The sequence below is a fragment of the Meles meles genome, chromosome 19 (genome assembly GCF_922984935.1).
Source record: "Meles meles chromosome 19, mMelMel3.1 paternal haplotype, whole genome shotgun sequence".
NCBI classification, from domain to species: domain Eukaryota; kingdom Metazoa; phylum Chordata; class Mammalia; order Carnivora; family Mustelidae; genus Meles; species Meles meles.
Window position 1 is genome coordinate 26,256,108 of NC_060084.1, and position 25,572 is coordinate 26,281,679.

The following is a 25,572-nucleotide window of genomic DNA, read 5'->3' on the forward strand; positions in this document are numbered from 1 at the left end:
TGTAAGGCTTTAGTCTCCTGCTCTCCTGGGTCTCCTCTGCAGGTTGCCCAGAGTGAGATTTCCTCCTTCAAAGATGACAGGGCAGATCTTGGGTGTCCACCCTCTCTTTGAGCAGAGCATGTGGTAAGGGGAACTTTCCAAATCCAAAGTGGTACTACTTCCCATCTCTTGCCTCCATGCTGGGTCTTCAGGCCACCCAGAACCCAGTCTAGATGGGTGGAAGAAGGGCTGGGGGGCCCGGCCTGGGGTTCCCACCCCTCCTAGACACACACTGCGTGTAGGAAGCTGGGATGCCCTTTTTTACATTCATGAATGAATGTCCAGTAAATTCTGTACTCTTTTCTCTGCTCCTCCTCAGCGGGGCCAACCCAGGTCCCCTGCCCCGCCTGCCTCTGGTCTGTGGAGGGCAGCCACCCCTCACTCTTCCTCTGAGCTTTGCCCCTCCCAGTGGCCCACTGGGAAGGAGCCGCCGTAGAACCGGGAACAAGGTCTCTTCAGCATGGAGGGCAGGTGCCCTCATCATAGCCTGGACTCACTCCTACCACCCGCAACCCCTCCAGCCATAGGCTCCGGCCCAGGGCCTCTTACAAAGGAGGCCACACTTGCCGGCTGTACAATTTAATCAGTGCAGAATATTTACAGAAAGAAATGTATGGGGGTGGACACTGCCCTCCATCCCTTGGCTGGCTCTCCGGTTCTGAGGACGGAGCGGGGAGCAAGCTGCTGGACCCACGCTCCAGGCCAGCCCATGAGACGCCTCTCCCTCAGGGGTCGGGGATCTGGCTGGCAGACCCGCTTGCTCAGGGCTGAGGGGAAGCAGAGGGGACGGAGCCGGCTGTACAGTACCATTTCCACAGCAGCCTTGCCTCCTGCTTACTTTGGGAAGGAAAAGAAGGAGGAAGTGTCCCTGCCCTTGGGGCTGAGCCAAGGAGAAGGGGAGTCTGCAGGCCACAGTGGGCTCCTTTAGAGACTCTGCAGCCACATCCCACAAGTCTGTGTGAGAGAAAGAGCCGCTGGCCTCTGTCCACCAGTGTCCCTCCTCCCAGTGCCCCGGGGAACTGGGAGCTGGAGGGGAGGAACCCCTACACCGCATGCGTGGTGGGCCGTGGGCACCCATCAGCCCTCTGTCTTCCTGGGACAGCTGGGAGCCTGGCAGCTGGTGCCTGAGGGTCGTGGGATTCTGAGACCCCTGAGGATGGTGGTGTGGGTGAGGGAGAGTGGGAGGAAGCCCAGGGAAGGACCCTATCTGGGTCATAGCTCAGATAGGAGTAGACGGGGACGGGAAGCCCAGCCAGGGGCGTGAGGTCCCTGGGTGGAGGGGCCTTGGCAGACCCCCTTTGGTCCTTGGTAAGGCAGGTCCAGGGCCTCTACTGTAGGCTCAAAGGGGTGTGTGGGCCCTGGGGACTGTGGGCCCCTCGACTGACTAGGGCCAGGGTAGGCATCTTAGGTACAGGAAGCCTGGGTAACGGGTTGAGAGGGGTGAGCAAGGAAGGACTCAAAACTCCACATGACTCATGGCCAGTAGACCACCTTACCCTTCTGTCCCCTGGGCCCTGGGGTAAAGCTCTTCCCAAGGCAGAGATTTGGGTGGGTGGAGACCACTCAGGCCCACCAGTCTCCAAAGCCAGCTCAGGCTGAGGAGGGCCCAGGATGGGAAAGAGCCTCAGAAACCTTTTAGCCACTTTCCAGCTAGGCCTTCTGACCCTCTGCTTCCCTGGCTGTGGCCAAGGCAGAGGTGTTGTTGGGTGGGGCAGGGCTGGCTGGGAGTTGGGGACGGCTCACTCCCTGTCTGGAGCAGAACTATTTGTAGAAAGCTCTAACCCCTGCCCTGAGGGGCCGCTGCTCCTGGTCAGCAAAGTAGAAACAAATACTCAATTAGTGTGCAAAAAGAAACAAAAACAAAAACCCAACAAAAACTGGGCATAAATAAACATGGGGCAGGGCTGGGGCAGGGCTGGCAGGGAGGTTGGAGGGCCTAGCAAGGCCCCCACCCAGGGGCTGAGGGAGCCCTGGAAGGCTCTGGCTTGGTGCACCCCCATCAAGCCGTCGGAGAAGCCTGGGCCCCGCCAGCCACGGCCCCCTTAGCACCGTGCGCAGTAGGAGAGCGGCGCTGCGGCTCAGACCCACTCCTGCAGGGAGCGCTTGCAGTAGAGGAGAACGCGCGGCGCACCCTTGCGCTGCATCTGCACCAGCGCGTATGTGAGCCCCAGGACGCACAGCAGCAGCAGCATGGGCGGCACCAGCACCAGCACCATGTTCACCGTCCGCGTGACCTCCTCCATCTGTACCACCACGCGGCTGCCCCCGTCCGCGTCGGTCCCATCCCCGAAGTCCCCTGCGCCACCGGCCTCGACCCCCTCCTCCTCGCCCTCCTCGCCATCCCCGCCCGCCCCGGGCTCTGCACCGCCATCGGGGTTGAAGGGCGGACGGGCCACGTCCGGCCATCGGGGTCCCGGCTCCACGTGCTCTTGGCAGCCCATGAAGTCCCGCAGGATGGATTTGGGGTAGCCTGGCTCCATCCGCAGGCGCTCGTTGTCAAACTTCCAGTACTTGGTGCCCTTGTAGAAGTATGTGTAGGCTGCGGGGGCAGAGAAGCAGGGATGAGCGATGTCAGGCGGCACCCCCACCACCAGCCCCAGACCCTCAAAGAAGACCAGGACATGCTGGAGGCACCCTGGTTTTAAAGTACCCTCCTTCTCACCTGCCGGCCTGAGCATTTTCAAATCTGCTCCCTCCCAACATAGAGGAGCCAGACTGGGGCTCAGAGAGGGGCAGGTTTGGGTCAAGGGCCCCACAGTGCTTCCCCGGCTTCCTGGCTGGGCTGACACTGACCCAGGTGGTACATGGAAGGGTCTTGCAGCCTGCTGGGTCACCTGGGCTACAGTCAGGGGGCCCTGCCATACTGTCCCAGGACTGTCTCCATCCCACACCAGAGAGGCCAGTGTCTTACTCAAGGCCACACAGCCAGCCTGCAGCCTTGGGCTGGAACAGAGCCCAGCGCTGCCTTGGACAAGCTCTGCAGCCTTGGGCACTTTGCCCACATCCCATCAGCCCCAGGAACAGTCAGTTCTGAATGAGGGGTGAGTCCATACTCTGCTGGACACAATGAGATCGGAGTGGCTGCAGAGTGATGCCATCATACACAAATGCCACGTGCCTGGCCTAAGCACTGGCTTTCCGGCAGAGCCAGCAGGGTCTCCCCTGAGCCCAAGAACCCGGAACCGGGAAACCAAGACTAATGGTTTTTCTCAAGATCGCCTAATGGTTTTTCTCAAGATCACCAGAGACCCCACTGGAGAAATAAAAGCCGCAGTTCCCTCCCTGTTGCTCAGTTATAGTGACAGAGGTCAGGCTTCCTTTCCAGGTGGGAAAGTGGGCACCCTGGGAGGACCCTAGCCCTCCATCACCCTGAGCCAAGTTCACCCCCCCACACACACACTTCAAGCTCCCTGTGGGCTGCCCAGGCCTAGCTGGACTCTGCAGGGAGCAAGGCCATTCCGAGTGCCAGTTCTGGACACAGGCAGACCTGGGTTGGACTCGATTCTCCAACTCCCTTGCGGAAGGACTTGGGGCCCTTAAACTCTATGGTTTAGTTTGACTGTAAAAAGGGGATGGAGTCAATGCAGGAAGGGTCAGGAGAGTCATACTCTGGAAGCCCCTGGCCTGGGGCCTGCCACAGCAGTGTCCCCCATACCTGCCATCGCGATGCTGGTGAGTCCTGGGTGTGGAGAAGGGGGGATGGTGAGTGCTAGGCAGGCTGCAGGGGGTGGGCCCCGGTACCTGCGTCGTTGCTCAGGAAGGCCCCTTTGGGGGAAGTAGGGATCCCTTGCCAGACACTGATGGGCTTGGGGTAGCCAGGGTCTCCACGCTGCGTCTCCTCATTGAAGCGCCAGTACCTGGGACCAAAAGCACCAGGCTGTGGGTTCTCTCTGGCTGGGGGTTTGGACTGGAGCCTTCTCCCTTTAGGGAAGGGGGTGCTCACCTGTCCTCCTGGAAGAAGAACGTGTGACCTGTGGGTTCCCACCAGATGGCCGTGTCGATGCGGTCATAGGGGATGCCCAGGCCATAGCTGGTCAGTGGCTGAGGGTAGCCGGGCTCCAGGTTTGCTTCTCGGAAGAGCCAGTAGCGGTCACCTGAGGGAGGGGGAGGTGAGTGAGGACAGGCGGGGGGCTGAGGGGCATGCATGGGGAGGGGACATGGGGCGTGCTATCCTGGGCCCACAAATCCATTCCATCCACGGCCACACTCACCGCACACATACAACGCACACATGTACACACGTACACCACACAGTCATACACACCCTTTTACACAGGATAGGTACTGACCCCTACACACACCCAAGATAACACACAATACAACTCACTTGCGTGTACATGCACTTGGAACTCATGGGCACCTGCGACACACTTACACATGTACAAGCCACTCACATTTGTGCACACACCTGTCACACTATAAATGGCCTCCATTCCTGTGTGAACATCCATCCCACCCCCATAAACAGTTCTTGTACAGAGAGAGGAAAGAGGGGAGCCCTGTCTGGCCTCTTAGGGGCTTTTAGCGTGGGTTTAGGCTGGCAGGGGGACTGGGGACATGGCTCATTCATCAAGGGGTACTGCCCTGGAGGCCCTCCCCAGGGCAGCGGGCCCCAAAGGAAGGGCTGGCGGTAGGGAGCTCCATTGTCCCTGCTGGCAGACCCCAGAAATCCTGCCCTGGGCTCAGGGGATCTGTTCTTATGAGGAGGGGTCGCTGGAGGCATAAGAGGCAAGGAAGGAGGAAACCAATGAGGAGCCCCCATGCTGCAGAGGATGGGCGGCTCGCCTCCAGTCAGAGCAGCTTCTGGCCCCCAGGGCCTCGGGTGTCTCCTGGTTTCCATCTACCTTCCCCCAGCCGTCCCTTGGCTTTGATGTGTCTCCCCCACAGTGGACAATAGGAAGACACATGCAACGTAGCCCTTTGCTCTCCTCCTCCCTCGGGCCCATTGGGTTGGAGGCCAGGCCAGAGGCCAGGGCAGGAAGGGTGCCCAGGGCTCCCACTACTGAAACCTACCTTTAAAGAAGACAAAACGTCCATCTTGGCGCTCGTAGGCAGCACTGATGTCACTGGGCAGGCCACGCCAGAAGTGCCCAATGGGCATGGGATAGTTGTCCAAGACACGGTTGTGCCGAACCCGCCAGAACCAGCGGCCCTGGGGAGGGCATGTGTGTGAGTGGGCAGAGCAAGCTTCATCTTGGGAGAGGCCCCTCCTCGATCCACCCCTTCCCAGCCAGGGAGATCTGGAGGGGTAGCTCAGAAGGCCAGGGCAGCCCCGGCGAGGGAGCCCTGGGCGGGGCACAGGCTCCTGCACATCTGTGTCACCCTGGCCAAGCCCCTTGTCCCTCAGGCTGGTGTCTTCTTGGTCTAGGGTCTGATGGCTCCCCATAGGCTGCTCAATGAAGGAGGGGTGGGGGTGTCTGGGCAGCCAGGTGAGGAAAGCTCCTGGAATGGGATGTGGGGCTTGCCCTCCTGCTCTGAGATGGGGCCAAGGGGCTAGGGAGGCATGGGCAGGGGCCAGACCTTGAACACGAACATCTCCCCACGCAGCATGGCTACTGTGTCAAAGTCCCCGTCGCAGATGTTGGGGCCATACTGGTCAGGCCGTTCCGTGGCTCGGGGCTGGGCTGGGGGGCCTGGCTTTGGGGGCCGCTCCGGCTTCCCACCTGGGGGTGGTGGCTGGGGGGGTCTGGGGGGCCGATGCTCTGGCCGGCCTGGTCGCCGGGGAGTCACGGTGGGCAGAGGCCGGGTGGGCTGTGGCTGGCCATCTGGGGTGCCTGCAGAGCAGGGTGGGGGAAGTGGGAAGTCAGCAGGTAGCCCCAGAACCCAGCGTGAATGCCAGGTTCTCCTACTTAGAACTAGGGGACCCTAGGGCCCCCAGCCCAGAGGGACATTTGCCTTGGTGGTAGGCTTAGTCAGGTGCAAGTCCCCGTCTCTTCACAGCAGACCTCTCCCCCACACCAGCCATCACACTCAGGACCTCCGTCCTCCTCTATACAGCCCCTTCCTTGACCTCCCCACACTGGACATGGGTCACTGTGTCCCTGAGGCTGCCCGAGTCCACGTTCCCTTGGGGACATTCCCCTCAGGGCACTAGCCTGCTTCAGTGGACCAGGAAGTAGGGGACACATGCAGAGGCAAGAACATGGCTCTGTGACCTCTGCCAAGGGCCCATCTCATTGCCAGTTTGCCGGGGTGTCTGTAAAGGAGTGTCTGTCACCTGCCTAGCAGGGCCGACACTGCCAGCCCTAAAAAGGGGCTCAGTGGGGCACTGAGCATAGGCTCTGACCCACAGAACTGGTCCTCAGGAGACCTTACCCCTGGAGACCTTCTTGGGAGAGGCCTGGGTGGAGGGGGTGTCACCTGCCTCAAAGCCACTGGGCAGTGAAAAGTCAAAAACACTGCCTGGAGAACCTGGGACAGGCTGGGATTGGGAGTGAACGGGGAAGAATGGGGTCTGGGACCGCGGGGGCATGCCCAGTCTAATAAGAATGCCATTGACCTTGAAGAGGAAAGAGGGGTCAATGAGGGGCTTTGGGGATCCCAGCCTGGAGTCACCATGAGGGCCCTCATGTGTGAGGGCCAGGCCCTGGCGCTGCCCAGCCCTGGGTGTGATTTCTAGCCCCATCGGTTACTCACTGAGTGATGTGGACAAGTCACTAATGCTCTCTGGGCCTGTTTCCTCATCTACAAAACAGGGGTTACTGGTGGTACCTATGCCTCGTCGGGCGGGGAGTCGAAAACTGGTGTGCAGAGCCCCTGGGCCATACCCATGCTACCCACTCACCGTAGAGCTGCTGGATGCCCCGGAGGTCGTCCTCGGGCAGCTGGAAGCTGTCGGTGTCCATCCACTGGTAGAAGGGCGCCATGATGGCACTGGGATTGCTAGAGTGCTCCAGCCCTAGGGCATGGCCCAGCTCATGCACGGCCACCAGGAAGAGGCTGTTCCCTGCAGTGGGGACAGGCAGCACAGTCAGCTCTGTGGCTATCAGAGAGCTGGCCCTTCTGCCAATCTTAGGAGAGGCTGAGCTGCTCTGAATGCTGGGGCTCAAGCTTCCCCACCTGGGAAATGGGTACGATGATCCCTTCGCTTCCCTACCATCCCTTAGAGATCACGGGACAACTGACTGAGATGGAAGGTCAGTACTCCAGAGAAATGCCCGAGGGAAGCTCTCCCCTCCCAAACCTGTAGCTGCTAAACGGGCTCAGAGGCAATGCCCAGCGCTGCCTCTGTCTCCCCTGCCCTGCCCTGACCAGGTGTCCTCACCATGCAGGTCAGTGCTAGAGAAGGTCCAAGGCTCATCTGCATCGAAATGGGTATCTCCGCCCAGACCAGGGCCAGGGAAATAGGCGTGGGCCAGAAAGCCCCCTGTGCCGTCAAATGGTGAGCTGTCGCCGTGGAAACCGGAGGCAAAGAGTACCATGATGTCAGCCTCCTTCTGCCGCCGCAGCCGGATGTCCTCGTAGGGCACCTCCTGGAAGACCAGAGGCGTGGCCTGCTCCCACACTCGGAAGGCCCTCCGCACTGCCTCCAGTGAGTGGTACCATCCCAGCTTCTCTGTGTAGTTCTGGATGCTGCAGGTGGGCAGGGAAACAAGGGAGTGAACTCAGGGCCTCTGGATTCCACTGTCCACTGCTAGCACCCCCTGGGTGGGGGTGAAGATACATGGTCCCAAGAGACACGCCTAAGATCTCAGCTGGTTTGCCAACAGTGCCTGTCAATACCAACCATTAGTTTACTCTGATGTGAATCTGAAAAAGAGAACTACTACGTCAAACCCGGGAGTTCATGAGGATATCACTAAGTAAGGTTGTACAGTGTCCAATTCGCTTAAATAAAACCATGAAGCAAATAAGAGAACAGGTGCTCTGTAGCTAAGAGAAAGAACTAGACAGTTTGGAGACAAATGGCTGAGGTTTAGAAAACACGGGCCAAGCGGTTCTAATTATTGGACTGCAGGCTCAGGCTGTCCTGAGTTCAAGGCCGGGCTCTGACATGACCTACATGACCTTGGGCAGGCCGCTTCGTCTTTCTGTATTTCAGTTCTGCATCTGGAAGATGGGAAAAGGAGAGTCGTGTTCTCATCCTGGGGAGCTGGGAGGATGGTAAGAATGAGCTAATGGAGAAAGCGGCCCCTGAGTCTGCGTGTGATAAAGGCAGGAGGAGCCCTGGTATCACCCACATAAATCAGATTAAGCTTCTGTGTGCTGGACAGATCTCCATTAAAAGCTGGTTGGGCTATGACTTTGCTCTGGGGGCCTGGGGGAGATAGAGCTGCGGATGGCGTTGTGGCTGGACTGAAACACGAAGAGGAGTCCTTGGGGACTGCCCCGTGGCTCAGGGCTCGGAGGGGGCTTCTTGCCAAAGAAGGGTGCGCAGACCAGGGTTTTTGTAGGGGAATTACTGCTGCCCACTTGGCAGATGCCTAGATTCCAACACCTTGCCACTCCCCCTTAGATACCTGAAGCCCCATGTGCCAGGCATTGCAGAGGTCCCCAGCTCTGCAGCCAGCCCCCCGCTGCTGGCGGGTGGGTGGGGAGCTGGGAGGGAAGGAGGACGGAGCGGAAGCAGCTCCAAGGGTCCTGATCTTTGCTGGGGGAAGACTGCCTAGGAAGTGCGGCTGATCTTGTCAGCGTGGGAGCAGGTCAGACAGTCTATGCTGGGCACCCTGGGGTGGGCTTCTGGGAAAGGAAGCCTTCTAGACAAGCCCACTATGAAGCCTGAGGCTTCAGCCAGCGTGGGGAGAGGAGTGAGCAGTTTCCGAAAGGCCGGTGCCGTGGGAGGGCTGAGCCATGGTGCCTACCTGAAGGTCAGGTGGTGGTTGTTCCACTTCCTCCCCGTGAGGGCATAGCGCTTCCGCCGCCGTCGCAGGTTGGCTTTCACGCGCACCCCAAACTGGTCTGGCACCCCACAGCGGGGTCTCTTCATCCACCTGCGTCACGGGTACAGAGAGGTAAGCCCAGAGCCTTCCTCCCTGTGCCTGCCTGTTTGGGCTCTGCCTCTTCCAGGCAGTCCACCTTCTACCACCCTTTTGCCTTTGGCCTCCAGCGTATGCGTGTGTATGGGGGGGTATGCGTGTGTGGGGTGGTGGTGTGGGGGGTAGATACTCTCTGCACTTCAATTTCCTCATCAGAAAAACAGGCAGGTTGACCTCAGACTGGAAGACTGAGTGCCCAGCGGGGACTCCACAAAGGTGATCCCCTTCTCACCGGTATCACCCAGGAATGGGAGAGTTACCCCTGAGGCCCCATGTCCGTGATACATTATGCTCAGTGCATGCTCAAGGATGTGACTTTGGGTCCTGTCACCTTTGTCAGGTTCAGCGCAGAGCTGAGGCCTAGCGAGGATGTCCCAGCCAGGGCCCCCGTGCCGCTCCTCCCCATCCCCGTGCCTATGGCAGGCATCACTAATCCCGCGTTCCTTGCTGCCCAGCCCGAGTCGCCTCAGCTTTCTGGACACAGAGCTTCAGGCAGGCATGCCCAGGCAATCAGAATGAGCAGGGAAGACCAGACCGATCGCCATTTCTTATGTAGGCCACTCGGTTCTGGAAACTCCACCTGCCAAACCCCTGCCAGAGCAGGCCAGGAGGAAGGCCCAGCGGAGGCACTCACGCCTTGGTTTCTTCGTCGAGCACACCCGTGACGGGAATCCCATAGAAGCGCTGCATCTCAGCCAGGGCCGAGGCCAGCATCTGGGCGGAGCGCATGGTGGACATGTGACGGCTCGGCTGGGGCAGGTAGCCGTAGAGCCTCAGCCAGTTCTGCAAAGAAGAGGCCACCCCTGGGTCAGCAGGTCTAGCGTTGCTACCTCTAAACACAGCCTGCATCCCACGACCGCCCACCGTGGCCGCCACCCCCTCCTGCTGCAGTGACTGTGTGAGCCTCTGGACTGCTCTCTCCGTTCCCACCTCCTACAGTCTGTTCTCATGCAAGAGCCAGAACAAAAGGCCGTTACAGTCAGGTCTGGCCCATCTTCCGCTTCTGCTTAGAATCCTTCAAAGACTTCCCAGCTCAGAGGAAAAGCCAGTTCTTATGGGAGCTGCCAGGCCCTCCTTACCTGCCCCTGCCTCAGCCCTCAGCCCTCACTCCTCCCACCCGCCCCAAGATGGTCACACTGCTGCCTCAGGGCCTTCGCACATGCTGTTCTTGCTGCCCAAACGCTCTCTCTCAGACATCTGTATGGCTCCTACCCCATTTTCCTCAGTCTCTGCTTTCACCTCACTTTGTTGGAGGGGAATTCTCTGACAACACAATGTTAAAAAAAGACCCCCCCCATCTGCATGCCCTGGATCCCCTCTTGTCCTTCCCTGTACTTGTCTACCACATTATATATTCCACTTCTGGTGTTTATTGTTTGTCTTCCCCTGTTAGGATGGAAACCGTGTCCATGAGGACAGTCCACAGTAGCTGTCCTTATCATTGTACTTGCCGCTCCAGGGCAGGCCCCCTACCACTCCTGGCAGACCACTGGGGATCCTGAGGAGTTCAGAATCTCTTGAAGTCGCACCAAGTAGGAAAACTGGCCCCTGGTGCTGCTCCCCTGGAGATCGTAAGCCTCCCAGAAGAAGAGCAGATGGATTCGGGCAGCCCACCCGGGCCCAGCAGGGTGAGACAGGAGACCCAAAGTTCAGTCCCTGCTTTGCCACAAACACTTTGTTTTCACCGGGACTGAGTTTTCTCAGGTAACAACGGGGCAGCCCTGGGAAAAGCAGCTGGCACACAACAGGGGTGCCCATCCCCTTCCATAGCCTTCTAGCATGTCTTCTCCTCCATCTATCCATCTGTCCATCCACCCACCCACCCCCACCTCCTGCCAAGTGTGTCTGCGGTGCCCTCTCTGTGCCAGACACCGCCAGCTGGAGGCGGCGGAGGACCGCGAGAGAGTGTGCTGACCTCCAGGGGCTTCCAGGCTCCTGGGGAGACCAGGTGTTCCCACAGAGGGAGGGATTCACGCCTGCAAGTCTGTGAGCAGACATGCCCGTCACAGTCACAACTGGAGGATGGGATCCCTGAGGAGCCAAGCTGAACTGTGCTAAGAATTCATCCTGGCCGTGAGAACATGGTGACCACCACACGAGGCTGCTGGTGAGCACAGAGGCCAGGGACTGCTATGGGCTTTGGTCCCGTGGAAGTGTCCTTTATACCTTTCCGGGGCCGCCAGGGTGAGGGCACCTGCAGCCTGCTCTCTGTGAGGCTCTGGAAGGTTAAGGCTGCACATCGAAGTCCCAGAAGGCAGGATGATGGCCAGATACGGTGGTTGCCGTGGACCAACAGCCCTGTGTCAGCTGGCCAGGGCCCCGCCCATGTGTGTCTGCCACCCGCATCACATCGAACGCCTCAAGGACTTGCTCCTTCAGTGCCACCTGCCATCCCCCCGACATGGCTGGGTGGTCCCCCAGCCGGCTCAGTGGTGCGCAGGTGGCCGCCCTGGAGGGAGTGGCTGCTGAGCCAAAGAGGGTGGCATGGACAGATGCCCAGCCCCAGCTTCCAGGCCTCCCAGGCCCTAGGAAATGGCCACTGAACAAGGAGGCAGGGACACGGAGCGGGGAAATAACCATCAGCTCCAGTGACAGAGTGGGGGACAGATTCTGGCCCAGACACCTCTGAGGTGTGGCTGCATGCCTCCTGTGCTTTAGGCTGTCATCAGACTAATTTTTTTTTTTTTTAAGACCACCACGTTTTTATTTATTTCCAGGTGCATAATGAGGCTACAAGTTAGTGCTGTTAAAAAAAAAAAAAAAATCAAACGTCTACTCATCAAGTAAGTGCTGCATTCAATGAAAACCGCGTCAGATGGAAGAGGAGGCAGGAGCTGACCGCAGAGCCCGGGCATTCAGGGGGGCATGTCTGTCCTGGAGCAGCTCCCCTGCCCTGGGACAGTGAGGAGCTGGAGGCACCTGTAGGGCTCAGCTGGCTGGCTGGCTGACCCCAGGTGCTGGCCTCCAAGAAGCACGGGGGAGAAGGAACTTGCAGAGGTAAAAATCCCACTTCCAGGGTGGGTGGGACCAGGACCTGCCTCATCACCCGGATTTCTGGGAGGGTTCGCTGGGGGTCCACACCCCTGCGTGGCAAGGTGCCGGGTAGGGAAAGGGGCCCAGTAAGTGTATTATTAATGATGGAGGCCTGTCGGGTTGTCCCTGGAACAGCAGCCTTTTGCCTCTCCCAAGAGTTGAAAGGCTTGAGTGACAGGCAGCCTCAGGTAAGGGCACAGCAGCAGTGGGAAGCAGGTGTGCCGAGGCACCCCCTCCCCACCAGTGACCCTCTCCTGAGGCTCTAAGTGTATGGAAGGGGCAGGGTGCGAAGCCCACTGCCCATAATGGGCAGTTTCCCCAAGACGCTGGAGCAGACCCGGAAGGCCAGGCGGTGATGCCAGGCCAGCTCTGGCAATGAGAGGAGGAGGGGGAGAGGCGGAGCTGCCCGCTGATGGAGGAGGGCGCCTGTACATTGCCTATTTGCATAAGGTAAAAATATCTCAGGGAGCGCAATCACGGGCCACCAAGGGGCTGATTAGTGGTGTCTGCAGCGACAGGGGGAGGGCAGGCAGGGGAGGCTCAGACTGGGGCCCTGGGGAGAGGAAGGGAGGGGAGCTGGGCCCATCTGCAGTGAAGAGCTCCAGAGCCCAGCCCAGCCGATGGGGCCCTTCACTCCTCGGGGCAGCTCAAGGGCCGACAGGAAGGTCCCATGGGTGCCTGTGGACCCTCCTTCCCACAGACAAGTACCCTTGGGATCTCAGGGAGGCCAAGAACTTCTATCTCGTAATCAGCCCTCAGTCTTGAGCCTTGAGCCCTCAGTCTCCTGGTGACCAATGCCCTTGGCCATGACCAGGATGAGAAGCCAGGCCGGGGAGCAATGGCACGTGAGGGCAGGGTGCAGATACGCAGCCTGGGCCCCGGGCAGCCGAGCCCCAGAGAACAGGGCGCAAAAGCTGCTGGAGCCTGCCTGACTCTGGCAAACTTGTGCTCAGGGCTGACCGCCAAGTGCCCATCAGTCTGCACCACTGGGAGGGCTGTGCGGGCTCTTCCCATCCCTGGGAGGGTTTTTCTCTCCACCCTCCTGCCGGAACCAAGGGTGACAAACCTAGGAGGTGAGGACGTGGAGGGAAAACAGCACGGGATCGGGGTGCACAGGCTTGTGACAGGGGCTGCCTGCACCCCTGAAGCCCCAGCTTGCTGACGTGCTTTGCTGCCACGGACCAAAAGGGAGTCGTGATTCCCAAAGTCATGACCAACCGCCTAGTCTCGAACTTGGGAGGGACGGTGTTCAAGCCCCTGCTGTTCTTACTGGTGACTATAAACTCTGTCCTTTACAAAAGTAGCCTCCTTTTTTTCCTCGTTACCTAGCGTCTCATAGGTGGGGAAACTGTGGCACAGCCCAGTCAGGAAGCAGCAAAAGTAGGGGGAGCTACTCTCTGAGAGCCACTGTTCCTGGGAGGCAGGGAAGGTTCTGAAGAGATCTCCAGGGACCATGCAGACAGACCCCGCCTACCTGGGTTCTTCTAGCCATTTCTTTCCTGGGCCGCCATCCCATAAGTATGTATAGATGTGGGGCCCCTGGTGGCTCAATAGGTTAAGTGGCTGCCTTCAGCTCAGGTCATGATCTCAGGGGCTCCTTGCTCAATGGGAAGTCTGTTTCCTCCCTCTCCCTCTCCCCCTGCCCCCCATACTTTCTCTCTCTCTCAAATAATAAAATCTTTAAAAAAAAAAGTATGTTAGGGGCACCTGGGTGGCTCAGTGGGTTAAAGCCTCTGCCTTCAGCTCAGGTCATGATCCCAGGGTCCTAGGATGGAGCACCGCATTGGGCTCTCTGCTCGGCAGGGAGCCTGCTTCCCCTCCTCCCCGGCCACTTGTGATCTCTGGCTGTCAAATAAATAAATAAAATCTTAAAAAAAAAAAAAAAAGTATGTAGAGCTTCTTCAGGTGAGCGGCTAGCCCCAGTAAGGGAATGTGGGGCCATCAGGAGTCTGAGGCCAGATTCCTGGCCCCCTTGCCCCTAGGAGAGGCCATAAGCATAGCAGCAGGCTGAGAACCTGCCATGGGCCAGGCAGTTGACTCTAGTCATCCCATTCAATGCTCACAAGGACCCCATTCCCACTGTACAGCTAATGAGGTTCAGAAGGGCGAGTGGCTCACCCAGGGTCACACTGCTGTCTGGCTAGAACTGGAGCCCACAGGCAGTATTACTGGCCCGGGCCGCTTGCGAAGCCGCACCAGCCTCTGGCCCAGCCCTGCACTGGGGGAGGGCAGCTAACCCTCCCCACACGCCACCTCTCCAGCAGGGTCTGGGCGCAGGGCCATGTCGGCAGGGCTGCCCCCCAGAACTGCTGAAGACAATGCCAAGGCAGGCCTACGGGGAGGGTATGTCTGAGAAGGAGCCGCGGATCAATACTGTGCATTAAGTGGGGGTGGGGTGGGGGGAGGGGGAGCGGCCCGAGGCAGCCACAGCCAGCTCCCCGGGCTCCCTGGGCCTCAGATTGCCTGGCCCCGCCCACGGCCTTATCGGACCCTGAGCGATAAGCAGGATCTCCGGGAGGCTCTGCTGCGGTCATCCCAGCTCTCTCTGCAGTCCAAGCAGACCCTGCCAGCCCGGCATAAACGGCATCTTGTCAGGGCTGCGGGTGACGGACCGAACCTTGGGTGGTGTGAGCTCCTCATCGTGCTCATTCCCCTTATTCCGTATCTGGGTCTGTGGGCTCCTGGGAGCAGGCCAATGCCTCGCCTGGCTCTGCACTCCCTGTCTGGGCAGGCACAGAGCCAGCTCGGAGAGAGATTTGTGGTCCTGGGCCGCCACAGTCCCTGCAGACGCCGGGCATGCACCCTGGGCACCCCCCCCCCCCGGGGGGAGCTGAGCCTAGAGCCCAGAGCCCATGCACCAGCTAGGTGACCCAACCCAGCCCTAGACTCATCCAGCCTCAGTCTGGAGAAGACATCAGGGCCTTCGAATCCAGCTCCCTCGCTGAAGCTTCTATGGACCATGGTGGGGCCCAGGACCCTTCCAGCCTGCATCCCTGCAGAGATGGGGTGCCCACTGCCCCCAATGTAGCCCATTCTGACTTTGGGCATCAGTAACTATTGGAAAGCTGCTCCTCAGGCTGAGCGGAAAATCTGCCTCCCGGGGACACCCACCCCTGGGTCCTGACTGCTTGTCCATGTTAACAGGCCTCTGAGCGATGGAGGGGGCTGATTCAGCTTGAGTTCCTTCCTTGCAAAGAAGAGTCAATATTATCACTCCCTTCCCGACAGCAGGGATGATAGCACAGATGACACGGACGCAAGGCCAGTGAGGAGAGGGGGCACCAAGCCAGGCCCCCTGTCCTTGGTGGATCCTTTACCTTTTGGAGGCAGCATGGTCCGTATTTTAGCAGTTCCTGAAGAACACACTTGCTTATTTGGGGCTCAAGCTGCCCTCCCCCACTACCTGAAAGATGCAGCTGGGGAAGGGGCTATGGGTGCGAGGGAGAATAGGAGGGTGGGGGATGCCCAGCCAGGAGAGCAGAAAGAAGGTGGTTGCCTGAATTCCTGGATTTCTTTACCCTGCCCCCTCCCAGCTGGCTCCTGCAGTCCTTAACCTGGAGGGAAGAACAGATGGGTCCTTTGGTCCTTCGGTCTGTCGGCCAGTGGGTGGGGTGAAAGTGTCCTGTTTGCCAGTGGTTTCCAGGGCTGGCTGAGAGCCAGGCCTTGGGGCCTCCAAGAGCCAAGTTAATCTGACAGCTGGACAGACAGATGAAGACCTGGGGGCCAGAAACTCTCCTGTAGGTGTTACTGGTGTCCGTAGGGCTGCTTGTGGGTCAAAGCCTGGGTGGCTAGACGGGCCGGGGGATGGCCCAGGGCAGCTCTGGCCCCACCTCTACAACCTCCTTCCCACCTGGCTCCAGCCCCGCGGGGTCCCCCCAGGACGGCCCCTTGCACCCTTTGCCCAGCACACAACAGCAGATGCCACCTGTGCTCACTGTCACTGTGTTTGGCCACCATTTTGCAAGTGCTTCCTGGGTACCCAGTGCCATGCTCCTAAATGCTCCACGTGAAGCTGGGCTCTCACCCCAGCCCCCGGGGTGGCCACCAGTCCTGGGAGGACAAGGTAGTTCTCAGAGCTAAGGGCCAGCCCTGGAAAGCTGCTTCACACCTGGTCTCCCGGTGCTGGCAGTTCGACCATCAGGGCAGTAGGATGGGAAGCATCTCCACAGGCTGGGTGACGGCTGGCCCCCGGGTCTTCATCTGTCTGTCCAGCTGTCAGACTGACTTTGAGTTTGAGTTCGCTCATTTCCTGCTGTTCCCACGAGGGGCATGGGAGCTGGTAAGAGGCACCCTTCTTTGTGTCTGTGATCCAAGCTCAGCTTGTATGCCTGTGCTCTTCTTGCCGGGGATACAGCAATCTGGGCTACCTCCCCAAAGGGCCCAGTCCACCGCCCCTGGTCTCCAGGCACCCCCTGGAACCGGTGTCCTTCTGGGGAGCAGCCTCATGGGAGCCCTGACTCAGGGGGATCCTCCTGCTAGAAGGCACCTATGGGTGCCACAGGCTCAGAGTTCTATCGCCTGCACAGCCCCAGGTCCTCACACTCATCTGTGGGGTCCTCCCAGGACCCTGTGTGGTGCAGGGCACCCGAGCAGACGGCCCCCGACCCCTCCCTGCTTCTGCGGCCCCAGAGACAACATCCCCAAATCTGAAAGCAGAGCTGGCCACATCAGCCTTGGGATGATACAGAAGATGCCAAATGTCCTAATCTGTCTGGGCTGCAGTGACAAAAATACCATGAACCGGGCAGCTGGTAGCATGCACTGCTCACAGCTCTGGAGGCCTGCTGTCCAAGAGGAGGGCACCAGCCCAGCTGGGTTCTGGGGAGGGCTCTCCCCTGGGGTGTGGACTGCCTACTTCTTGCTGGACCCTCACATGGGAGAAGGGGCAAGGGAGCTTTCTCGGGCAGCTTTTTATAAGGGCACTAATCTCCTTCAAGAGGGCTCCACCCTCATGGCCCAATCGCCTCTCAAAGCCCTCCCTCCTTATACCATCGCTTTGGGAGTCAGGTTTCAACCTGTACACTTGGGGGAGTATGCCAACATTCAGTCTAGAGCACCATCTATAAACCGAGCTGGGGGGCCGTGGTGACCACAGCAACCCGCACAGCTGGCCTCAGGCAGAAGCCAAAATCTCAGCTGGGCAGAGGGGACGATGGCAGGGAGCATCTGGTCAAGGCACAAAGGGGCCAGAACCAAGTGCTGGCCAGGGCGCGTCTCTCCCAGGGTTGCATGTTGCCATTCTGAGTTGGCCTCAGAGAGGACAGGCTGTGAGAGCTGGGGTTCTGGAGAAGGTCTCCTGGGGGGGATCTGGCTGTGTTTCTCGGCTGTTTCTTCTGCTCCGTGGGCTGGGACAAAGGAAGGCATTTTTGTCCAGGGGTCAGAATAAGCAGGTCAGGCAGATACGCTGTTCAGACAAGCACGGGCTGGGCTGTTCTCTGCACAGAGGCAGCAGACCAACTGGACCCCGGGGCGGCCCCAGCACTGGGACCCAGCAGAGGACTGAGGGTGAAGGGCAGGGCCCAGTGGGACACCAGGTCCCTGGCCATGTCAATCAGCCCAATTTTCTCAGGGTTTTGAAAGAGACTGTGGAAAGGAGTGGTCTGTGAGTAGTTAAGAGAAGAGACTGAAAAGTGGAGACAGGAGGGAGAAGACGAAACTTCTGCAGGTTCCTGATGACAGGGCCTTCACCTGAACCCCTTTTACTTGAGGGGGGACACAGGAAACCTCTGCACCTTCTGTTCCACATTTAAGAAAGGGCACTAAAAGGGAAGCACCCATGGGGGCCCCGAGGGGCCAGCATGGAAGTGTGAGCAGAGACTGGAACACAGGAAGCCTGGGGCTTCGGCTTGCCAGTCAGATCTGAAGGTCACAATCAGAATTCAGGTTGGCCTGCGCCCCTCTTTTTGCTCATTCTGCTCAGCCACCACCTAGGGGCAAGGAAGATGTGCAGGAGTCTCAACCTCGGCACACCTGGGTGTGCCCATATTTAGCAGTGGTGGTACCACACCTGTGAACTCTGGCAGCTGAGTCACCTCCACGGGGCAGGGCTAAGAGCCTCGAGCTGTGACTAAAAGGGGCGGGGGGAGACCAGAGACTCTCCAGTGAACACAGAAGGCACATGAGCAGGCTAGGTGCTGCAGCCAGATACAGAAACTCCCAGACGGGGAGCCGAGGGTGGGGGCTGGACTCTGAGGGCAGGGAGACCAGGAGCTGTCGCTGGCCCCTCAGTCCCGCAGGGCATGGGTCTGATATCCCAGGGAGCCAGTGGGGCAGGGCAGAGTAGCTCAGTGGCAGCGCCCCCAAGGAAGATAGCCATCTCCAGGCTGGGGCCTGACAGGTGACAGGTGGCAGGTGGCAGCCAGCTCCTAGCACACGCTGGGTTTCCTGGTTCCTTAGTCTGGTGAAACTGCTGCTGGGAGTGGGAGAGGGAAGGAAGAGGGGCTGGCCTGGGTTCAGTTGTCAGACTGCTCAGAGAAGGTGCCAGCCATGGCCTGACCTAAAGTCTGGAGCTATGAGAGTTCTGGGGTAAGAGCCAGCCCCAGAAGTCTCTGATACTGGTCCTCAGCTAGCATGGGCCTGGGGACAGTTCTCCCATGGCCTCCTGGCAAATGGGCTGGTTGCTGAAGCGGTTTGACTTTTTAGGCCCAAATCTGGACAGACTCGACAGACTTCAAAGAACAGCCTGTACTCCAAAGCCAAGTGTAGTTGCTGGGACAGCCCATCTGTCTCTACCTTGGCTTCCAACATCAAATATCAAGGGTCCTTCTACCATCCAGAGTCTTTTCCAGCAATGCCCCAACCCAGGTTTGCCCCCAGGAGACAGCCTACAGGCCAGTCACAAATTTCTAGCCAGAGCCACCATAGACGTAGGGCTCTGGTCTGTGGGTACTCAGGGCTAACAGTGCAGGCCCTGGGCTATGGGTACTCCCTCAGCTGGGAGAGGAGGGGGCTGATGGAGGAGCAGAAACAAAGGAAAGAGAGTAAAGCCCTTCCAGCCACAGGCCTCAGCACCACAGTTCCTAGCCATCCAGGATGTCAGTTCACAGGCATGGCCACCCAGTTCCAAATTGACCCATAACTCCTTCCTGTGAAAAGATGCCATTCTTTCTTTTTTTAACGATTTTATTTATTTGAGAGAGAGAGGAGAGAGACAGAGAACATGAGAGGAAGAAACGACTCTCTGCTCAGCTAGGAGCCTGATGAGGACTCCATTCTGGGACTCCAGATCATCACCTGAGCCGAAGGCCGTCGCTTAACTAACTGAGTCACCTAGGTGCCCCCAGAGATGCTGTTCTGAAATAGACTGTAAACTCCTCAAGGGTGGTCTCTGACTTGGGTCAGAGACTTGGGTCCTCCACTCCAGAGTAGCTGGTAAGCCCATTAAGCACTCTCTACCCAGTAACTGGATGGGAGCCCCACCAGCAGGAACTCCCTATAAGCCCCTGCCTGACCACCTGTGTGAAATGGGCGGGGGTCGGGGAGCTGGACAGGGCATGGGTTGGGCTTCCTCTACACCTCCAGCTAAGGCTGGGCACCCCCGAAGCTTTCCCTGGTCAGGCCAGGGAGGCAGGGCAAAGCAGGTGGGGAACTGGCTGGGAGGTGTAACTTGAGCCGGGAGGAATTCCCTGCCCTTCCTCCATGCTTTTATTAAAGTAGGGCGGGGAAGGGCAGGCTTCCATCGGAAAGATCTCCCAGGCTGCGGGGGGAGGTGGGGAAGCCGCCAGGGGGCTGGGAGGGAGCACCGGCCTGCTGCAAATAGAAGGCGCTCAGGCCCTCAGCCCGGGCTGTGGGAGGCTCCAGGCGGGCCCAAGGGCACCGAGGCCAGAGCTTACCCGGGTCGGCACAGAGGCGTTTCTCCTCCCACCTCCTCACTCCTGCCCAGTGCACCCCTCTCCTATTCCCTGGCAGGGAGTCGGGTCTTAGAACTCTGGACAGCAGGGACCCAGCTCTTGCTGGGGCGACGGAGCTGGTGTCCTCACTGTCCGTGCTCCGGAGGACGGCGCGGGGCGACCCTGTGGAGCCGACGTGTGGTGGTGGGGATTCTGGCTGGACCCCACTCTATGGCCAGGAGGCCGCGCCTGGTCGCTCGCGGGACCGATCCGGAGACGGGGCTCGGGAGGGACGTCAGGCGGGCTCCAGATAAAAGCACGTTCGGAGTCTGCCCTCTCCAACCCAGGCCTCGGCGTAGAGGCTCTAGTGGAAGGAAGCGCCGGGGGGAGGGAGACAGGGTCTCTCTTGGACCCACCTGGCCATGGGGCGGCTTCCACGCGAGAGCCCAAGGAAGTCGCCCAAGCGCCCCCGCAAGCCGAGACTACTGTCTCGGAGGTTCACACCCCTTCCCCCCTCCCGGCCCGCCGCACTCCCGGCTCGCTGTCACCCAGACCAGAGGCTACTGAGGCGGGAGCGCTGCCCGCTCCGCCCGTGGGCCCCCAGGGCAGCCCCCTCCCCACTCGCAGGGAACGTCACGCGCGCCCGCAGGACTCTCGAGGAATCAGCCGCGCGGGGAGAGGGAAGGAGGGGAGCGAGGGCTGGGGGCAGCAGAAGCGACTCCCGGGACCCGGGCTGGGGCGGATCAGTGCCCGGGGCAGGGCCGTAGAGGTAGAGTAGGTGCGAGTCCTACACTCTCCAGGATTTGGGGTGAGGTGCGCTGCAGCGGGCGAGCTGGGGAGGGGCAGCTAGCTTGGCCCCATTCTTCCCCGCCCCCCCTTCTCTCGGACCCGGGCTCGTCTCCGCGCCCTCCACCCCTCGCCCCAGGTCGCGGGCGTGGCTCCCTCCCGCAAGTCCCCAAGCCCCCAGCCCGCCGCGGAGGGGCCGGGCAGGGGTCCTTACCTCGGCGTTGACTTCTGCGTCCTCCGCCGCCGCGCCGCGGCCCAGGAAGCCCAGAAGCACCAGGAGCAGCGGCAGCAGTCGCGGCCGCGCCGCCGCCTCCCGGCCGCCGAGGACACTGACCGCCCAGCCCGGCCGTCCGGGCGCGCTCCGGTCGCTGCCCATGCTCTCGGCGCCTCGCCTTGCCGGGCGCGCTGCACGCAGGGCTCACCCGCTGGCCGGCGCCGGGGCCCCGCACGCGGCTCGGAAACTTGCGACGCTCCCTGGCTCCCCGCCCGGCGGGCGCGCGGCAGACCTCTCGGTCCTTGTCCCCTCCGGAGACGCTTAGGTCCCCTCAGCAAATTCCCACGCCCGAGGAGAAGCCGGTAGGGCAGGTCCGGGAGCGAGGGGCCGGCCCGCGGGGGAGGTGGCCGGCCGGAGCCGCCGGCCGCGGGGTCCCGCAGCCTCGGCGCCCGGGGCCCGGCTCCCGAAAGCTAGCGCAACTCCTGAGCCTTTGTCTGGCTCAGCGCTCCGGCCGCCCGGTCCCGCGGCGCCCCCTGCGCGCCCAGCTCCTTCTGTCCATGCCCCGGGCCGGGTGCTGCCCAGAGCGCGCGCCTCCCGCCCGGGGACTCTGCTCGCCCCGCGCCCGCCCGGGCCCGGGTCCCGGCGCAGTCCCGGGAGGAGGCGCAGGGAGCCAGTCGGAGCGAGTGAGCGAGCCAGGGAGCCGGCGCCCGACGTCCCCGGCGAGTTCGGCGCAGCTCTGGGCGCTCCCAGCCCTCCTCCTCGCGCGCTGCTCTTAAAGGGCCAGTGCTCACTCTGTGCGCGGGCCCGGGCGGGGGCCGGGGGCGGTACCTCGGCGGGAGGGCTACTCGGTAGCAGGTGCCGGCGGTGGAGTCCGACCGGGCGGCCCTTCACTCTTTCCAGAAGGAGGGAATCCTTCCCAGCCCGCCCCTGTCACTCCCACGGTGCTTGTGGAGAACAGGTTTGACACCCCCCCCCGCCCCGCTTCCTAGCAACCCCCTAGAGAGAGGGAGGGAGCAAGGAGGAAGAAAGACTCTTCATTCTCCCACCTGGCGGGTGTGTAGGGATACTAAGGCAACGGAGGGCAGTAAGGGGGGGGGGGGGGGCGAGGGCAGAGAGACCCAAGTGCCCTGTCGGGGGGGAAAAAAAAGCATAAAAATCTAGCGACTTGTTGGCCCCTGGGGCCTTTTCAAAAGCCTCAGGATGCCACTGGTCCTTGAGTGACCCTCGGTTGCGTTTGCAAGAGCACAGGTTTCAGAGGGAGGCAGTTGGACTTCTCACCTCTTACCTGCCGCCTCCATGTCTTTATGTGGAATGTGGGGCAAAGGGCTGCTGAGGGTTGGGTATGCTTCTGCTGTCTCCACACTTTAGCTGTCCAAGCAGAGCACACTGCTTCATGCAAGTAAAACACGGCACTTCCACAAGGTGATGGGCCAGTGGGCAAAACTTCCACAGAGCTGAGCTGAAAGTGCGAGAGTTAATCCTACTGCAGGAGCAGGCCATTTGTGTGGATGCAGAGGGCCTGGGGTGGCCTGAGGCCTCCGTCCAAAGTCCACAGAGACTGTGAATCCAGACCCAGAGCAGTTCTGGCCAGCACAGACTGGCCCCAGGGTCATGAGGTGAAGACCCCATGGGTGGCGCAGGAGGGTGGAGACCATCCCTCTCCTCTGCTACTTTCCAGTACTGGGAATGGGAATTTTCCTACCTGAGGGTGAGTTTCTCTAGAGTAAACCCTGGGGTTGCCCAGCCTGCCTCACCTGCCGGAAATGGGCAGAGAGCCCGCTGAGCTTGGAAATGGCCTGTTGAGAGACCTGGCAGGTAAGGAGAAAGAGCACTGTGAAAGAAAACAGAAGTTAAATTGCTTACGATAGATTTTATTAAAAAAACTATTGCAGTAGGGGAAGACAGATTCCGGTATAGAACTGGACCCAATTCCAAATATGACCCGAACAGGGGGGATTTATAGCCAATAAGCAAGTGGAGTGGGAGGTTAGAAGGGTGTTGGGGAAGTTTCTGGCTAAAGATATCACCTGGTGTGTGTGTGGGTGGGGGGTTGTTGTAGGGATGCCTAGCGTGATAAGATCTCAGGCTGGGAAATTTTGAATAAACTGATTTAGCAGGATTCTTGCTAAACTGGATTCTAGAAGGAAGTACACAGAAGGGCCTCCTTGGGGAGAAGGTTTTGGGGGATCCTGACTAAAGTTTGGTCAAGCAAAGAATCTTTGTCAGTCTCCCCCCCTTGCTCAAGTGAAGAAAAGAAATTCTTCTTTCCTCTGAACAACATAAGTCCATTTCTTAGGTGGTTGCCTTTTAATCATTTAGAACCTTGGTGACGGTAGATAATGGCTGCTCAGTACGAGACACAGACCTTTAATGAGAGGAAGACCTTGAGACGGAATCAATATGTGTACCCAACTTCACAGACCTTCAGAGATCTACCAAGGAAGGACCTGTTGTCCTTCCTTGGCAGTGTGCGTTAGAATGGCCGTGAAACATTTCTTCCTTCACCTCTTGAACCTTCCTGGTTATGGCAAAGGTGTCCGGTAGACTGTTGGGGTTGAAGATGCACTCGTTACTTCCGACCACTGGGCAAGTGCCCTCCTTCTGTAACCAGGGTCATATGGAGAATGGCTAGCTGGGTTTCTTGTAGTTGGCCAGTCACTGATTCAAGACCCACAGTGGTATTACCCAGGGACAAGGTGAATGGCTTTGGCAATGAATAGATGATTGATTCTGTTGTGGAATCTAACTTTTTGAGCCAGGTGATAAATTCCTAGGGTTGGTACCTAAAAAGGTGGCAAACTCCCCCCCACCCCCCGCAAAGTCAAGAGGTCCTGGATGGAACACAGGCCCAGTTTTGTGGCTGTTTTTCCTACCTCACCTTCCCAGGAACAGAGAACACCTATATGAGGATCTGGGATGTCGTTCTTTTCTTTCTTTCTTTTTTACTTTTTTATTTTTTTAAAGTTAATTTTTTTTTAATTTTTAATTTTTTTATTAACATATAATGTATTATTAGCCCCAGGGGTACAGGTCTGTGAATTGCCAGGTTTACACATTTCACAGCACTCACCTTCCCCAATGTCCATAACCCCACCACCCTCTCCCTACCCGCCTCCCCCCGGCAACCCTCAGTTTTTGTGAAAATAAGAGTCTCTTATGGTTTGTCTCCCTCCCAATCCCATCTTGTTTCATTTATTCTTTTCCTACTCCCCAAGCCCCCCACGTTGCCTCTTAACTTCCTCATAACAGGGAGATCATATGATAATTGTCTTTCTCTGACTGATTTATTTCGCTAAGCATAATACCCTTTAGTTCCATCCACATCTTCGCAAGTGGCAAGATTTCATTTCTTTTGGTGGCTGCATAGTATTCCATTGTATATATATACCACAACTTCTTTATCCATTCATCTGTTGATGGACATCTAGGTTCTTTCATAGTTTGGCTATTGTGGACATTGCCGCTATAAACATTCGGGTGCACGTGCCCCTTTGGATCACTACGTTTGTGTCTTTAGGGTAAATGCCCATTAGTGCAATTGCTGGGTGGTAGGGTAGCTCTATTTTCAACTTTTTGAGGAACCTCCATGCTGTTTTCCAGAGTGTTTGCACCAGCTTGCATTCCCACCAACAGTGTAGGAGGGTTCCCCTTTCTCCGCATCCTCGCCAGCATCTGTCATTTCCTGACTTGTTAATTTTAGCCATTCTGACTGGTGTGAGGTGATATCTCATTGTGGTTTTGATTTGATACCTCTTGTTCTTATAGCGAGAGCGAGGTGACCCTGAGGGAGGGCATGGTTGTTTTAGAGAGAAATTTATGAATGCAAGAAGATTATAGGAAATAGAGTAAGATAAAGAGATTTGGGGGGCACCTGTGTGGCTCAGTGGGTTAAGCCTCTGCCTTCGGCTCAGGTCATGATCTCAGGGTCCTGGGATCGAGGCCCACATCGGGATTTCTGCTCACAGGAAGCCTGCTTTCCCCTCTCTCTCTGCCTGCCTCTCTGCCTACTTGTGATCTCTCTCTGTCAAATAAATAAATAAAACCTTAAAAAAAAAAAAAAGGAATTCTTCAAAAAAAAGAGAGAGATTTGGTAAGTTTGATAGGTAGCAAGGTCCAGTTGGCAAGGAACAGCCAAGAAGCATGGGTTCCCCAAAGTCAGAACCATCAGGAATTAGCCAGGGGTCATAGAAATAACCATCTGGTGGCTGAGGATAAGCAGAGAATGCTAATTTTGAGGAGAGGGGAAAGCTGTGTCTGGAGGTGGTTTCTGTTTGGTTGGGCTGGGTCTGAGAAAGGAGCTAGGAGGTGCGGTGAGGACATTTCCATTCCCATGAGAGATCTCCAGGGAACCCTGTAGTGGCCTGGGGCTTTTATGCTGGATTTAGTGCTAGTTAGGGAAGTGTAACGATAAATGTTCATTCTCAGAAGAGGGCCTGTGGTAAAATCACAAAGGAAAAGACGAGACCCTTGTGAGGATGGACCGGAATGGGTGCAGGGTTTTCTTTTTAAATTTTTTTTTTCTTTTTTACAGAGAGAGAGAGAGAGAGATCACAAGTAGGCAGAGCAGCAGCCAGAGAGGGGAGGAAGCAGGCTCCCCGCCAAGCAGAGAGCCCGATACGGGGCTCGATCCCAGGACCCCGAGATCATGACCTGAGCTGAAGGCAGAGGCTTAACCCACTGAGCCATCCAGGTGCCC

General features: G+C 58.6%; 1 protein-coding gene across 1 annotated transcript; it reads right to left on the reverse strand.

The window, feature by feature from the left end:
• Nucleotides 1–603: 603 nt before the first annotated feature.
• Nucleotides 604–21,045, reverse strand: MMP15 (matrix metallopeptidase 15). Its single transcript, XM_045988078.1, has 10 exons — nt 20,877–21,045; nt 9,649–9,797; nt 8,841–8,969; nt 7,304–7,611; nt 6,824–6,985; nt 5,560–5,813; nt 5,053–5,191; nt 3,983–4,133; nt 3,781–3,896; nt 604–2,578 (listed from the first exon to the last, which is right to left on the reverse strand). Exons 1-10 carry the CDS (start codon nt 21,036–21,038, stop codon nt 2,118–2,120), a joined length of 2,031 nt encoding a protein of 676 aa, XP_045844034.1. The 5' UTR covers nt 21,039–21,045; the 3' UTR covers nt 604–2,117.
• Between the last annotated feature and the right edge of the window lie 4,527 nt (nt 21,046–25,572).